The sequence below is a fragment of the Melanerpes formicivorus genome, unplaced genomic scaffold (genome assembly GCF_026170545.1).
Source record: "Melanerpes formicivorus ecotype bairdi unplaced genomic scaffold, bMelFor1.0.p_v2 SCAF_2372, whole genome shotgun sequence".
Classification (NCBI taxonomy): Eukaryota; Metazoa; Chordata; class Aves; order Piciformes; family Picidae; genus Melanerpes; species Melanerpes formicivorus.
This window is the reverse complement of record NW_027144723.1, coordinates 21969-33353: the sequence shown is the minus strand read 5'-3', so window position 1 is coordinate 33353 and position 11385 is coordinate 21969. Positions and strand designations below refer to the sequence as shown.

General features: G+C 72.1%; 3 protein-coding genes across 3 annotated transcripts; 1 reads left to right on the top strand and 2 right to left on the bottom strand.

The window, feature by feature from the left end:
- Nucleotides 1-570: 570 nt before the first annotated feature.
- LOC137461485 (beta-1,3-galactosyltransferase 2-like) lies at nt 571-2291 on the bottom strand. The gene is given in 7 exon segments (XM_068171204.1): nt 571-1398; nt 1400-1552; nt 1554-1712; nt 1715-1897; nt 1899-1987; nt 1990-2146; nt 2148-2291. Coding segments are annotated over 7 exon segments (1029 nt in total). The 3' UTR covers nt 571-1254.
- A 1705-nt stretch (nt 2292-3996) lies between these two features.
- On the bottom strand, nt 3997-7804 carry QTRT1 (queuine tRNA-ribosyltransferase catalytic subunit 1). The gene is given in 14 exon segments (XM_068171205.1): nt 3997-4248; nt 4659-4743; nt 4826-4845; nt 4847-4936; nt 5025-5100; nt 5211-5349; nt 5974-6089; nt 6499-6533; nt 6536-6579; nt 6682-6715; nt 6717-6821; nt 7115-7183; nt 7404-7532; nt 7534-7804. Coding segments are annotated over 14 exon segments (1203 nt in total). The 5' UTR covers nt 7642-7804; the 3' UTR covers nt 3997-4095.
- LOC137461484 (uncharacterized) lies at nt 6021-11222 on the top strand. Its single transcript, XM_068171203.1, has 6 exons — nt 6021-6276; nt 7324-7421; nt 8416-8495; nt 9241-9401; nt 9952-10072; nt 11003-11222. Exons 1-6 carry the CDS (start codon nt 6021-6023, stop codon nt 11142-11144), a joined length of 858 nt encoding a protein of 285 aa, XP_068027304.1. The 3' UTR covers nt 11145-11222.
- Nucleotides 11223-11385: the final 163 nt, after the last annotated feature.

Here is an 11385-nt window from a genome sequence, read left to right as displayed (position 1 = left end):
GCCTGTGCCGGTGCCAGCCCTGTGCCAGGGCTGTGCCAGGGCTGTGCCAGCCGGGATGGACCTTTGGACCTGGCCCTGGGGCTTCAGCCTGGCACTGCCCAGCATGGAAAATCCTCCTGGGTGCCCTCCTGCACCGGGGGCTGGCACCAGGGGCTGGCACCAGGGGCTGGGCAGCTCCTGGGCCCCCAGCGGCTGCCAGGCTGCCCCCAGAGGCCGAATCCTCGCCGGAGCCACACTTGGGGGCTCCCTATGCCAAGCAAACCACCTCCTGTGCCACCCCACCCAGACCCCCTGGCTGCCCCCCTGCCAACCACAGCGGCTTCTGTGCCCCCAGCAGGGGCCCCTGTGCCAGCCCTGCCCCTGGCACCTCCGGAGCCTTATCAGTGGCAGCCACAGTGCCCTTTGCCCTCAGCCCCTCTCCAGCTGCCTCTGGCGGGCGTGGAGCCTGGCAGCAGCCTGTGCTGCCTGCACTGGCACCAGGAGCTCAGCGCAGCGCAGGGGGCACCAGGGAGCCCGCAGCAGGGTGGTGCCAGCTGGGCACCAGGAGAGAGCAGGCTGCTGCCAGCTGGGCAGGGGCAAGTTCCAGTCCTTTTATTACAAACTTCGGGTTTATAACTTAAAAGGGGAGGGGGGGAGGGGAGGGGGAGGGCTGTGCCCACCACTCATGACAGGGGAGGAGCTGCCCTGGCGGGTGCCAAGCAGCTGCTGTCTCAATCCAGTGCTGAGGAGCTGAGGTTCGATGCTGGCCCCGAGCAGCTACTCAGGAGCCAGGAAGGCTCTGGAGGGGCAGAGCCGGGGAGGGGGCAGGGGGAGGTCCTGGCAGCAGGAGTGGCACCGGCAGCTGGCACAGCCGGACTCCTCCGGGCTTGGCTCTGCCGTTCCCCCGCCCCGGGTTCGGCTCCGGCCGTCCCCAGGCTCCGTTCTGGCCCGTCCCCTGGCCGCAGGCTCGGCTCTGCCGTTCCTCCCTCGGGCTCGGTTCTGGTCGTCCCCAGGCTCTGCCGGTTCCCCAGGCTCGGCTTTGCCGTTCGTTCCCCACGCCCGGCGCTGCCGTTCCCCCACCCCGGGCTCGGTTCTGACCGTTCCCAGGCTCTGCCGGTCTCCAGGCTCGGCTCTGCCGTTCCCCCCGCCCCGGGCTCGGTTCTGACCGTCCCTAGGCTCTGCCGGTCTCCAGGCTCGGCTCTGCCGTTCCCCAGGGCTCGCCCCCCCGCCGCCCCTCTGGCTGGCTTCAGCCGGTGCCCAGGGCTCGCCCCAGCCCTAGGGGCACATGTCCGGAGTGGTCCTCTGGAAGTCCTTCCACACGCGGAGCAGCTCCAGGCCCCGGTAGTGATGCACCATGACCAGGCGGGAGAAGCGGCAGCGGTCGTAGTCCACTCGCCACATGTTGAGGGTGCCGGCGGGGGGCGGCGCTCACCCGGACCCCCAGCTCCCACAGGCAGAGCCCCACGAAAGCGTCTTCCATGTTGATCAGCGGCCGGCTCTGAGCCACCCCCCAGACGCGGGGGGCGAGGTCGGCCGAGAGGACGTAGCCGGGGCCGCCGCAGTACGGGGGGTTAGGTGTCGTTGGGGTACACCTCGGGGGGGACGAACCACTTGTAGGCGGCGTTGCGGATCGGCCCCGTGCGCCGGTACACGAAGCCAGTGGCGAAGCCGCTCCGCCGGGGGCCCCGCAGGAAGCGGTGCACCAGGTAAGGGAGGTTGAGGAAGACGTCGGCGCGTCAGCCTTCATCACGTAGCTGGCGTTGGGGCAGTGGCGGCTGACCCACTCCAGCCCCATCAGGGTCTTGAGGGTGAGGTTGTGGTAGGTGTCGAGGAAGTCCTGCTGCAGCAGGTCCCGGTGCGCGGCGCTCTCCTCCGCCAGCGGCTCCGCCAGCGCCCCCCCGAACACCGGGTGGAGGCCCGAGCAGGAAGAGGCGAAGCACCGAGACCCCCGGGACCGAGGTCTCGTTGCCCCAGGTGCGGCGGATGGCGTCGCGCCCGGCCACGTCCCAGGGTCCGTCGCCACCAGCAGCACCAGGAAGGGGCTCCGGTCCCGGCACTTGTCCGGTTCGTTGAGGAGGAAGCGATAGGGGTAGGGGTAGGGAGGCTGCAGCGGGTGCCGGGTGGGGAGCGGCCGGCCGGGAGGTGTTGGCGCCGCGGGGCTCGGAGCGGCGGCGCCACTGGAAGGTGGTCTCCGGTGGCGCCGGGGGGTCGCTCGGCGGCGGCTCGGTCCCGTGCGGGACCCGCAGGGAGAGCAGCGCCAGGAACAGCAGCGGCGCAACCAGCAGCAGCCGCGGGACCGGCTGGCACTTCATGGCTGCGGGGGGGCACCTGCGGGGAGAGCGGCGGCTGCAGCACCGCGCAGCTGGGCGCCGACCACCCGGAGCCCACCCGGGACCCACTCGGAGCCCATCCAGGCACCCGGAACCCAGCCAGGCACCCGGAGCCCACCCGGGACCCACTCAGAGCCCATCCAGGCACCCAGAGCCCACCCGGAACCCAACCAGGCACCCAGAGCCCATCCAGGCACCCAGAGCCCACCCGGGACCCACTCGGAGCCCATTCAGGCACCCAGAGCCCATCCAGGCACCCAGAGCCCACCCGGGACCCACCCAGAGCCCATCCAGGCACCCAGAGCCCACCTAGGACCCACCCAGAGCCCCCTGAGACACCCAGGACCCACCTAGAACCTACCCAAACCCCACCCGGAGCTCAGCCAGGTCCCCAGAACCTGCCTGGGCACCCCTCGGGCATCCACCCAGCGCTCGCTTGGCACCCAAACTCCCACTGGCTGGGTGCCCCCCAGCCCCGTGGGTGCCCCCGGCCCTCCGTGGGTGCCCCCCCGCCTGGCACCTAGGGCTGATAAAGCCTCTCCAGGGTGCCGATAAGGGCCGGGGGAGAAGGGGAAGGAGGGAGAGAGGGGGGAAGGGTCCCAGCACCTGAGCCGAGCCCTGTGCTGCCCAGGTCCTGCCGGGAGCGGCTCCCAGTCCTCCCAGGTCACAGACGGCAGCTCCCAGTCCCTCCCAGTGACCCCCAGCTGCAGCTCCCAGCCTTTAGCCCTGTTCCCAGTGGCTCCCAGTACCACCCAGTGGCTCCCAGCGGCTCCCAGCGTCCCAGGTGCAGCTCCCAGCCTTTACCCAGCGGCTCCCAGTCTCTCCCAGCACCTCCCCGTGGCAGCTCCCAGTGGCTCTCAGTCCCTCCCAGTGGCTCTCAGTCACACCCAGCGGCTCCCGGCAGCTCCCAGTCCCTCCCAGGTGCAGCTCTCAGTCCCTCCCAAGTGCAGCTACCAGCCTTTACCCAGCGGCTCCCAGTACCTCCCCGTGGCTCCCAGTAGCTCCCAGTCCCCTCCCAGTGGCAGCTCCCAGTGTCCCAGGTACAGCTCCCAGTCCCTCCCAGCGGCCCAGGTGCAGCTCCCAGTCCCTCCCAGTAGCTCCCAGCGGCCCAGGTGCAGCTCCCAGCCTTTACCCAGTGCTCTCCCAGTACCTCCCGGTGCTCTCCCAGTGCTCTCCCAGTCCGGCACTGGAGCCGCGGCACAGGGCAGGGGCAGTTAAGTCCCCAGGGAGGGGCCGTGGATGTCGCCCCCGCCCCGACCCCCCCTCCCCTTCCCCCCTCTGCAAACTTCCCCCCCCGCCGTGACGCACGCGCCCGGCCGCGCCCCGCACCCGGATGGGGGGCAGCAGGGGGGGGCCGGACCTGGGGGGGGAGGGGGGGTCCTGGGGGAGGGGAGGCTGAGAGCCCCGAGGGGGGGGGGTCCCTGGGATGGCAACCTCGGAGGGGGGGTGGTGGGGGGGTCGTGGCCTGGTGCCCTCCCCTCTGCCCCCCCTCCCCCCCCCCCCCCCCCGCGTCCTTTGGTCCCCCCCCCAGCCCCCCCTCCTGCCTCCCCCAGCCCCCCTCCCGCCACCCCCAGCCTCACTCCTGCCCCCCCCAGGTCTCCTCCAGCCTCTCTCAGCTCTTTGTCCTCAGCCCCAACCTTTATTTCCAGCCCCCTCTTCCCCCCCCCCGTCCCCCCCCCTCCCCTTTAACAAAGTCTCCAAAAGGAACAAATTTGAGTTGAAAAAAAAAGTACAAAACTAAACTCTTGGTGCCCCGGGAAGGGGTTGGGCTGGCCCCGGGGGGGGGTCACTCCAGGGGGATGCCAGCAGCAGCCAAGGCCTCCAGCACCCAGGGGGGGACCCCCCCCAGCCCCCCGTAGCGAACCCTCAGGAACTGAGCCACGAACTGGGGGAAGCTCTGGGCCAGGATGCTCTGACGGATGGAGGCCATCAGGGAGAGCTGCAGGGACCAGCAGGGACCAGGCAGGGGTCCCCCAAACAGCCCCAGACCAGGGAAACTTAGGGGGGGGGGCTCAGGATAGGCTGGAAAGGCTCTGCCCAGCACCCCCCAGCGCCTCCCACCTCCCCTCAGCCCCCCCCAGTGCCTCCCAGTTGCCCCCCAGCCCTCCCCAGCTGCCCCAAGCCACCCCCCAGTGCCTCCCAGCCCCCCCAGTGCCTCCCAGCAGCCCCCAGCCCCCCCCAGTGCCTCCCACCTCCCCTCAGCCCCCCCCCAGTGCCTCCCAGCCCCCCCCAGTGCCTCCCAGCAGCCCCCAGCCCCCCCCAGCCTCCCCCAGGCGCCCCCAGCTGCCCCCAGCCCCCCCCAGGTGCTGCCCCCAGCCGCCCCCAGCCCCCCCAGCGCCCCCTCCCCACCTGGTAGGCGATGTTGTGCAGGGTGAGGAGGTGCAGGGCCGAGGTCTCGCTGCGCAGCAGGGCGTGCAGGAAGGCTCTGCTGTGCCTGGGGGGGAGGGGGGCAGAGAGGTCGGGGGAGGGGCTCAGCCCCCTCCCCAGCCCCTCCCAGCCCCTCCCCAGCCCCTCACCTCCGGCAGGTGGGGCAGGGGGCAGTCGGGGTCGATGGGGCTGAAGTCTTTGGCGAACTCTTTGCTCTTCAGCTGCAGAGAGCCCCAAGGCACCAGGGCCGAGCCGAAGCGCTGCGGGGAGGGGGGCAGGGGTCAGGGGAGGGGGGCAGGGGAGGGGGGTCCCTAAGGCGCGGGAGGGTCCCCGGGCCCTGCCCCTCACCGCGGTGCGCGTGGGGAAGACGCAGTCGAACATGTCGCAGCCCAGGGCCACGCAGACCACCAGGTCCGTGGGGTAGCTGTGGCAGGGGGGAGAAAGAGACAAGAGGGGAGGGGGGTTAGAGGGGAGGGGACTGAGGGGCAGAGCCCCCTCCCCAAGGCTCCCCAGCGCCCCCCAGGGGCTGCTCACCCCACGCCCATCAGGTAGCGCGGCCGGTCCCGGGGCAGCAGCTCGGTGCTGAGCTTCACCATACGCCAGAAGCTGTCCTTGGCCTCCCCCCCGCTCAGCCCCCCGATGGCAAAGCCTGGCACAGGCCTCAGGGACATCTCTGGGGGGCAGGCAACAGGGGGTCAGGACCCCACCCCCCCAGGAATCCCTTGGGAGCAGCCCCCGGGGAGAGGGAAAGCTGCTGGGGGGGAGGGGGAGGAGGAAAGGTGAGGAGGGAGGAAGGGGAGGGGGGGGGATGGGGAGGGGGGAAGAAGGTGATGGGAGCTGGGGGGGAGGGTGGAGAGGAGGAGGAAGGTTTAGGAAGAGGGTGAGGAAGGAGAGGCAGCAGGAAGTCAGAGGAAGAGCAGGAAGGGAAGGGGGAGAGGCTGAGGAGCAGGAGGAAGGCTGCTGAGAGGGAAAAATGAGGCTGGGGAGGAGGAGGAAGGCAGGCTGAGAGGGGAAGAGAAGGAAGGCTGAGAGAGGGAGGAGGAGGAAGGCTGAGAAGTGGAGGAAGAGGAAGGCTGAGAAGTGGAGGAAGAGGAAGGCTGAGAAGTGGAGGAGGAGGAGGAAGACTGAAAGAGGGGGGGAGGAAGATGATGCCGAGCAGCAGGACGAAGGCTGCAAGGGGGGGGGGGGCTGCCGAGGCTGAGGAAGGAAGGAGGGAGGGAGGGAAGGGGAGGGGAGGGGAGGGAAGGGGAGGGCTGCAGGCCGAAGGAGAGGAGGAGGAGGAGGAGGCCGAAGGCACCTCGCAGGCACTGGGCGCGCAGGGCCGGGTCCAGCCCCCCCTGGACGATGGCGAAGAGGCTCTGCCGCTGGGGGCGGCGGTGGGCGGCCAGGCAGCGATCCAACCAGCGCAGCGACCTGCGGGCAGGGGGCTCAGCGCCGCGGGCAGGGGGCTCAGCGCCGCGGGCAGGGGGGCTCAGCGCCGCGGGCAGGGGGCTCAGCGCCGCGGGCAGGGGGCTCAGCACCGAGGGGAAGGGGCTCAGCGCCGCGGGGAAGGGGCTCGGCACCGAGGGGAAGGGGCTCGGCACCGAGGGGAAGGGGCTCGGTGCCGCGGGCAGGGGGGCGCAGCACCGCGGGCAGGGGCTCAGAACCGCGGGGAAGGGGCTCAGCACCGCGGGGAGGGGGGCTCAGCGCCGCGGGGAGGGGCTCAGCGCCGCGGGGAAGGGGCTCAGCACCGCGGGGAAGGGGGGGGACCCCTGCCCTGGGTTCAACACCTCCGGAGGGGGCTCGGGGAGGGGAAGGACGCCCCCTGCCGGGCGCTCTGCACCTCTGCATGGCCTCCTCCACGCGGGGCCCCCGTGGTTGGTGCTGCTGACGACGTCGTCCAGCTGCATGATGATGTCGGCGCCTGGAGGAGGGGAGGGGGGTGGGGGGGTGAGGAGGGGGTTAAAGGGTGGGCTTGGGCACCACCCCACCCCCCCGAGCCCCCTCCCCCTCCCCAAAGCCTCACCCAGGGCGTTCTGGATCTCGATGGACTTCTCGGGGGCTGAGCAGGATCTCGGCGCCGCCGTAGGGGGAGCGGAAGCGAACTCCCTGCTCCGAGACCTCCGACAGCTCCAGCAGGGAAACCATCTGGAAGCCGCCGCTGTCCTGGGGGGGGGAGAGGGGAGGGGGGACACGGGTTGGGGGTGGGGACCACCCCGAAATGGGGCTGGGGGAGGGGAGTTTAGGGAGAGGACCCCCCCCACACCCCGGGGAAGGCAGCTAGGGGAAGGGTCGCCCCCAGAATGGGGCCCTGGGGGGTGGGGGGGGGGTGGGGCGTTGGAGGAGGGTTGCTCCTGCGGGAGGTTGGGTTAGGGGAGGGGGAGGTTGTACCCCCCAGCCCTAAAATGAAGGGTTGGGGGTCCCAGGGGGTGGGGTGGGGGTGCCCCCCTCCCCCTCACCGTCAGCAGGTTGTGAGGCCAGTCCATGAAACCGTGGAGCCCCCCAGCTCGCTGCACCAGCTCCGGGCCCTGCGGAGGTAATCGATCAGACCCGGGGCGGGGAGGGGGTCTGGAAGACCCCCGGGGAGAGCGTCCCGGGGGGGGGGCGTGGCCGACACACTCGGGTGTGGTCCTGAAGGCGTGGCCCCCCCGGCCCCTCCCCCCCGCAGGCGCTGCTCGCCGCAGGGCCCTGCCCCGGTGGCCCCCGGCGCCGCTCCCCCGGCCCGGCGCGGCGCGGCGCGGCGCTCACCGGCTGCGTCCCCAGGTGGTAGGTGTTGCCCAGGCAGATGCGGCAGCCGAGCGCCGCCAGCTGCGCCGCCGTGACGCCTTTGGCCGTGCCGCGCGTCCCCACCGGCATGAACACCGGGCAAGGGACGGGGGCCGTGCGGCAGCAGCAGCTCCCCGGCCCGCGCCCGGCTCCAGGCGCACTCCGCCACCACCCGCAGCAGCGGGGCCGGGGCGGGAGCCGCCGCGCTGGGCGCCGCCATCTTGCCGCCTCCCCACCACGTGACCGGGCGCTTCCGGTCGGCGCTCAGGCCGGAAGTGGCCGTAACCAAGGGCGACGCGGGCCGCCATGTTGGGGCTGCGGCCTGCCGCGCTGCGCTCGGGGGCTGGGGGGGGAGCAGGCAGCCTCCGGCCGCTCCCTCGGGAGACAGACACCCACCCCCCCCCCCAGCGCTCCCCCCCATGGTCCCCCGGGGAGAGCCGCCTCCCCCCCCCCTCCCCTGATGCCCGGCAGAGCCTCTCCGTCCCGGCTTTGAGCGCCGGGGACAGCCCCCTGTCCGCCGCCCCCCCCCCCCCCTCCCCGGTCCCCCCCCTCCCCGGTCCCCCTTGCCCTCGGGCAGAGCTTCCCCTCCCGGCCCTGATGTCCCGCAGGGAGAGAGCCCTGCCCTGCCCTGCCCTGCTGTCCCTTGCGACAGCTCCCTCCTGAGGTCCCTCAGCCCCCCAGGGAGAGCCTCCTCCCCTGCTTGCTAACCCCCCCCCCCCAATAACCTTCCCCTGCCTCAGTTTCCCCTCACACAACATCCTCCCCCCCCCCCCCTTCAGCGTCCTCCCTTCGAACTCCATCAGCAGGACGCCAAAGCCCTCAGAAAAGGTCTGAGACCCCCCTCCCCCCTCCCCCCTTTTTATCCCTTTTCCCCCCCCCGGGGTGGGTCCTGCGGGGGAGGAGCTGGCAGGGGCCAGGAGCAGCGGCCTGGCCCTCACGGCTGGGAAGGGTTTGTATCTGTCGTGCTAAAAACGGCTTTGTTTTGTCTCCCCAGGCTCTGCCTCATCAGCTCCTGCTGCGAGGGAGGCGTCAGCGTGGGCTGGGGGCTGGGAAAGCACCCGAGGAGGAGAGGAGGTAAACCCCCTGGGAACAGAGCCACAGCTCCTGGAACCCGGCCCAGGGCTCCCAAAACGGAGCCCACGGCGCCCAGAAGGGAGCCCACGGCTCCCAAAGCAGGGCCAGGGCTCCCCCAAGCAGGGCCAGGGCTCCCCCAAGCAGGTCCTGGGCTCCCCCAAGCAGGTCCAGGGCTCCCCAAAGAGACCCAAAAGAGCTTCCACAGGTCCTGGAACAGAGCCCAGGGCTCCCCAAAGCAGGTCCAGGGCTCCCCAAAGCAGATCCTGGACTCCCCAAAGCAGGTCCAGGACTCCCCAAAGCAGATCCTGGGCTCCCCAAAGAGACCCAAAACAGCTTCCATGGCTCCTGGCAACAGAGCCCAGGGCTCTCAAAACGGGGATGGGGTTCCCCAAAGAGCCCCAAAGCAGCTCCTGGAGCAGATCCAGGGCTCCCCAAGCAGGTCCAGGGCTCCCCAAAGAGACCCAAAAGAGCTTCCACAGCTCCTGCAACATAGCCCAGGGCTCCCAAAGCAGGTCCAGGGCTCCCCAGAGCAGATCCAGGGCTCCCCAAAGAGCCCCAAAGCAGCTGCAGGGAGGGGAGCTCGGTCCTACCCCTCCCGGGGCTGGCAGCGCTGGGGCCGCCCCTCTCCCCCTCCCCGCCCCGGCTGCGGTGACACCGGGGCTGCGCCGGCGGCGCCGTGAGCCCCGGGGGGGTCCGGTCCCGGTCCGGTCCCGGTCCCATCCCGGTCTCCCTGCCCCGTCCGCAGGGGGAAGATGGATGCGGTGCAGCCCGGGCGGGCGGAGCCCCAGGAGCGGCCGAGCCGGCGGGCGGAGGATCGGCTGAGCCCGGAGCTGCGGCCGGAGCGGTTCCTGCTGCTCAGCATGGACGGCAAGCTGCTGGGGCCGGAGCTCAGCCGCATCCGCAGCGGTACGGACGGACCCGGGACCCGGGACCCGGCCCCGGGCGCTGCGGGGGGCGCTGCTGAGCTGCAGCCGGGCAGGGCTCCCCCCTGGGGCAGGGCTCCCCCCTGGGGCAGGGCTCCCCCCTGGGGCTGGGCTCCCCCCTGGGGCAGGGCTCCCCCCTGGGGCAGGGCTCCCCCCTGGGGCAGGGCTCCCCCCTGGGGCTGGGCTCCCCCCTGGGGCTGGGCTCCCCCCTGGGGCTGGGCTCTGGGCTCTCAGTCCCTACCCTGAGCTACACTGGAATCAGAAATCAACTGGATCCAGGGAGCAGCAGAGAGGGATCCCCTGGGGTCTGGATCCCTGCCTTGAGCCATGCTGGGATCAGAGATCAGCTGGATCCAGAGGGAGTTTCCCACGGGAAATGGGGGGGGGGGTTGGGGGTCTCCAGCCCCTCCCCACCCCCAGGTCCCCCACTGGGTGCCCCCTGGGGAGCTCTGGCTGCTTGCTGGGGGCTGGGGGCACCTCCTGCGCCCCTGCCTGGGGGGGTTCTGACGCCCCCTGCCCCCTCCCCCCCCCAGAGCTGTCCCTGCCGGCTGCCGACCTGCCCCAGGACCTCCCCCCCGGCTACCTCTGCCGGCAGCGCCGCTCCCTGCCGCCCCTGCCGCCGCCCCCCGGCCCCCCGGCCCCTGCCCACCTCAGGTAGGGCCCCTGCCCCCCCGTGCCCCCAGCCTCCAATCCAGGCACCCTTCCCTGTACCCCCAGCCCCCGACCCAGAGACTCCCTCCCACCCCATGCCCCCAGCCCCCGACCCAGGGACCCCTCCCCGCTCTGACCGCCACCCAGGGACCCCTCCCCGCTCTGACCGCCACCCAGGGACCCCTCCCCGCTCTGACTGCCACCCAGGGACCCCTGCCCACTCTGATTGCCACCCAGGGACCCCTCCCCGCTCCGACCGCCACCCAGGGACCCCTCCCCAGCCCAACTGGGACCCAGAGACCCCTCCCCGCTCTGACCACCACCCAGGGGCCCCTCCCCACTCTGACCACCACCCAGGGACCCCTCTCCGCTCTGACCGCCACCCAGGGACCCCTCCCCGCTCTGATTGCCACCCAGGGACCCCTCCCCGCTCTGACTGCCACCCAGGGACCCCTCCCCGCTCTGATTGCCACCCAGGGACCCCTCCCCGCTCTGACTGCCACCCAGGGACCCCTCCCCGCTCTGATTGCCACCCAGGGACCCCTGCCCGCTCTGATTGCCACCCAGGGACCCCTCCCCGCTCTGATTGCCACCCAGGGACCCCTGCCCACTCTGATTGCCACCCAGGGACCCCTCCCCGCTCTGATTGCCACCCAGGGACCCCTGCCCACTCTGATTGCCACCCAGGGACCCCTCCCCGCTCTGACCGCCACCCAGGGACCCCTCCCCGCTCTGATTGCCACCCAGGGACCCCTGCCCACTCTGACCGCCACCCAGGGACCCCTCCCCGCTCTGACCGCCACCCAGGGACCCCTCCCCAAGCCCAGCTGGGCCCCGGGGCCCCCTCCTCACCCTTCCCCTCCTCACCCTTCCCCTCCTCACCCTTCCCCCTCCTCACCCTTCCCCTCCTCACCCTTCCCCTCCCTCTGGCAGGAGCAGCTGCGACGTGCTCTGTGCCGGCCGCTTCCCGGTGGGGCTCAGCCGCGTGGTCACCGGGCTGCAGACCCCGGGGTCCCCCCCGCGCCGGGGCCGCCCCCTGGCACCGGGCAGCACCCGGGGGGAGGCGGGGAGGTGAGGGGAGCCCCCGCCCCCCCCTCCGTGCTGGGGGATTGGGGGTCCCCGCGGGGGGTGAATAAAGAGCCCCCCCAGGCAATGCTGGCAGCGTGGTCTGAGGGCTGCTGGGGGTCAGGGGGAGACCAGGAGGGGCTTGGGGGGGGGGCTTGGGGGGAGGCATGGGGGGGTCTGGGGAGGTCCTGGAGGGAGCCTGGGAGTGGTCTCAGGTGGAGCCAGGGAGAGGTTGGGAAGGTCCAGGGGGA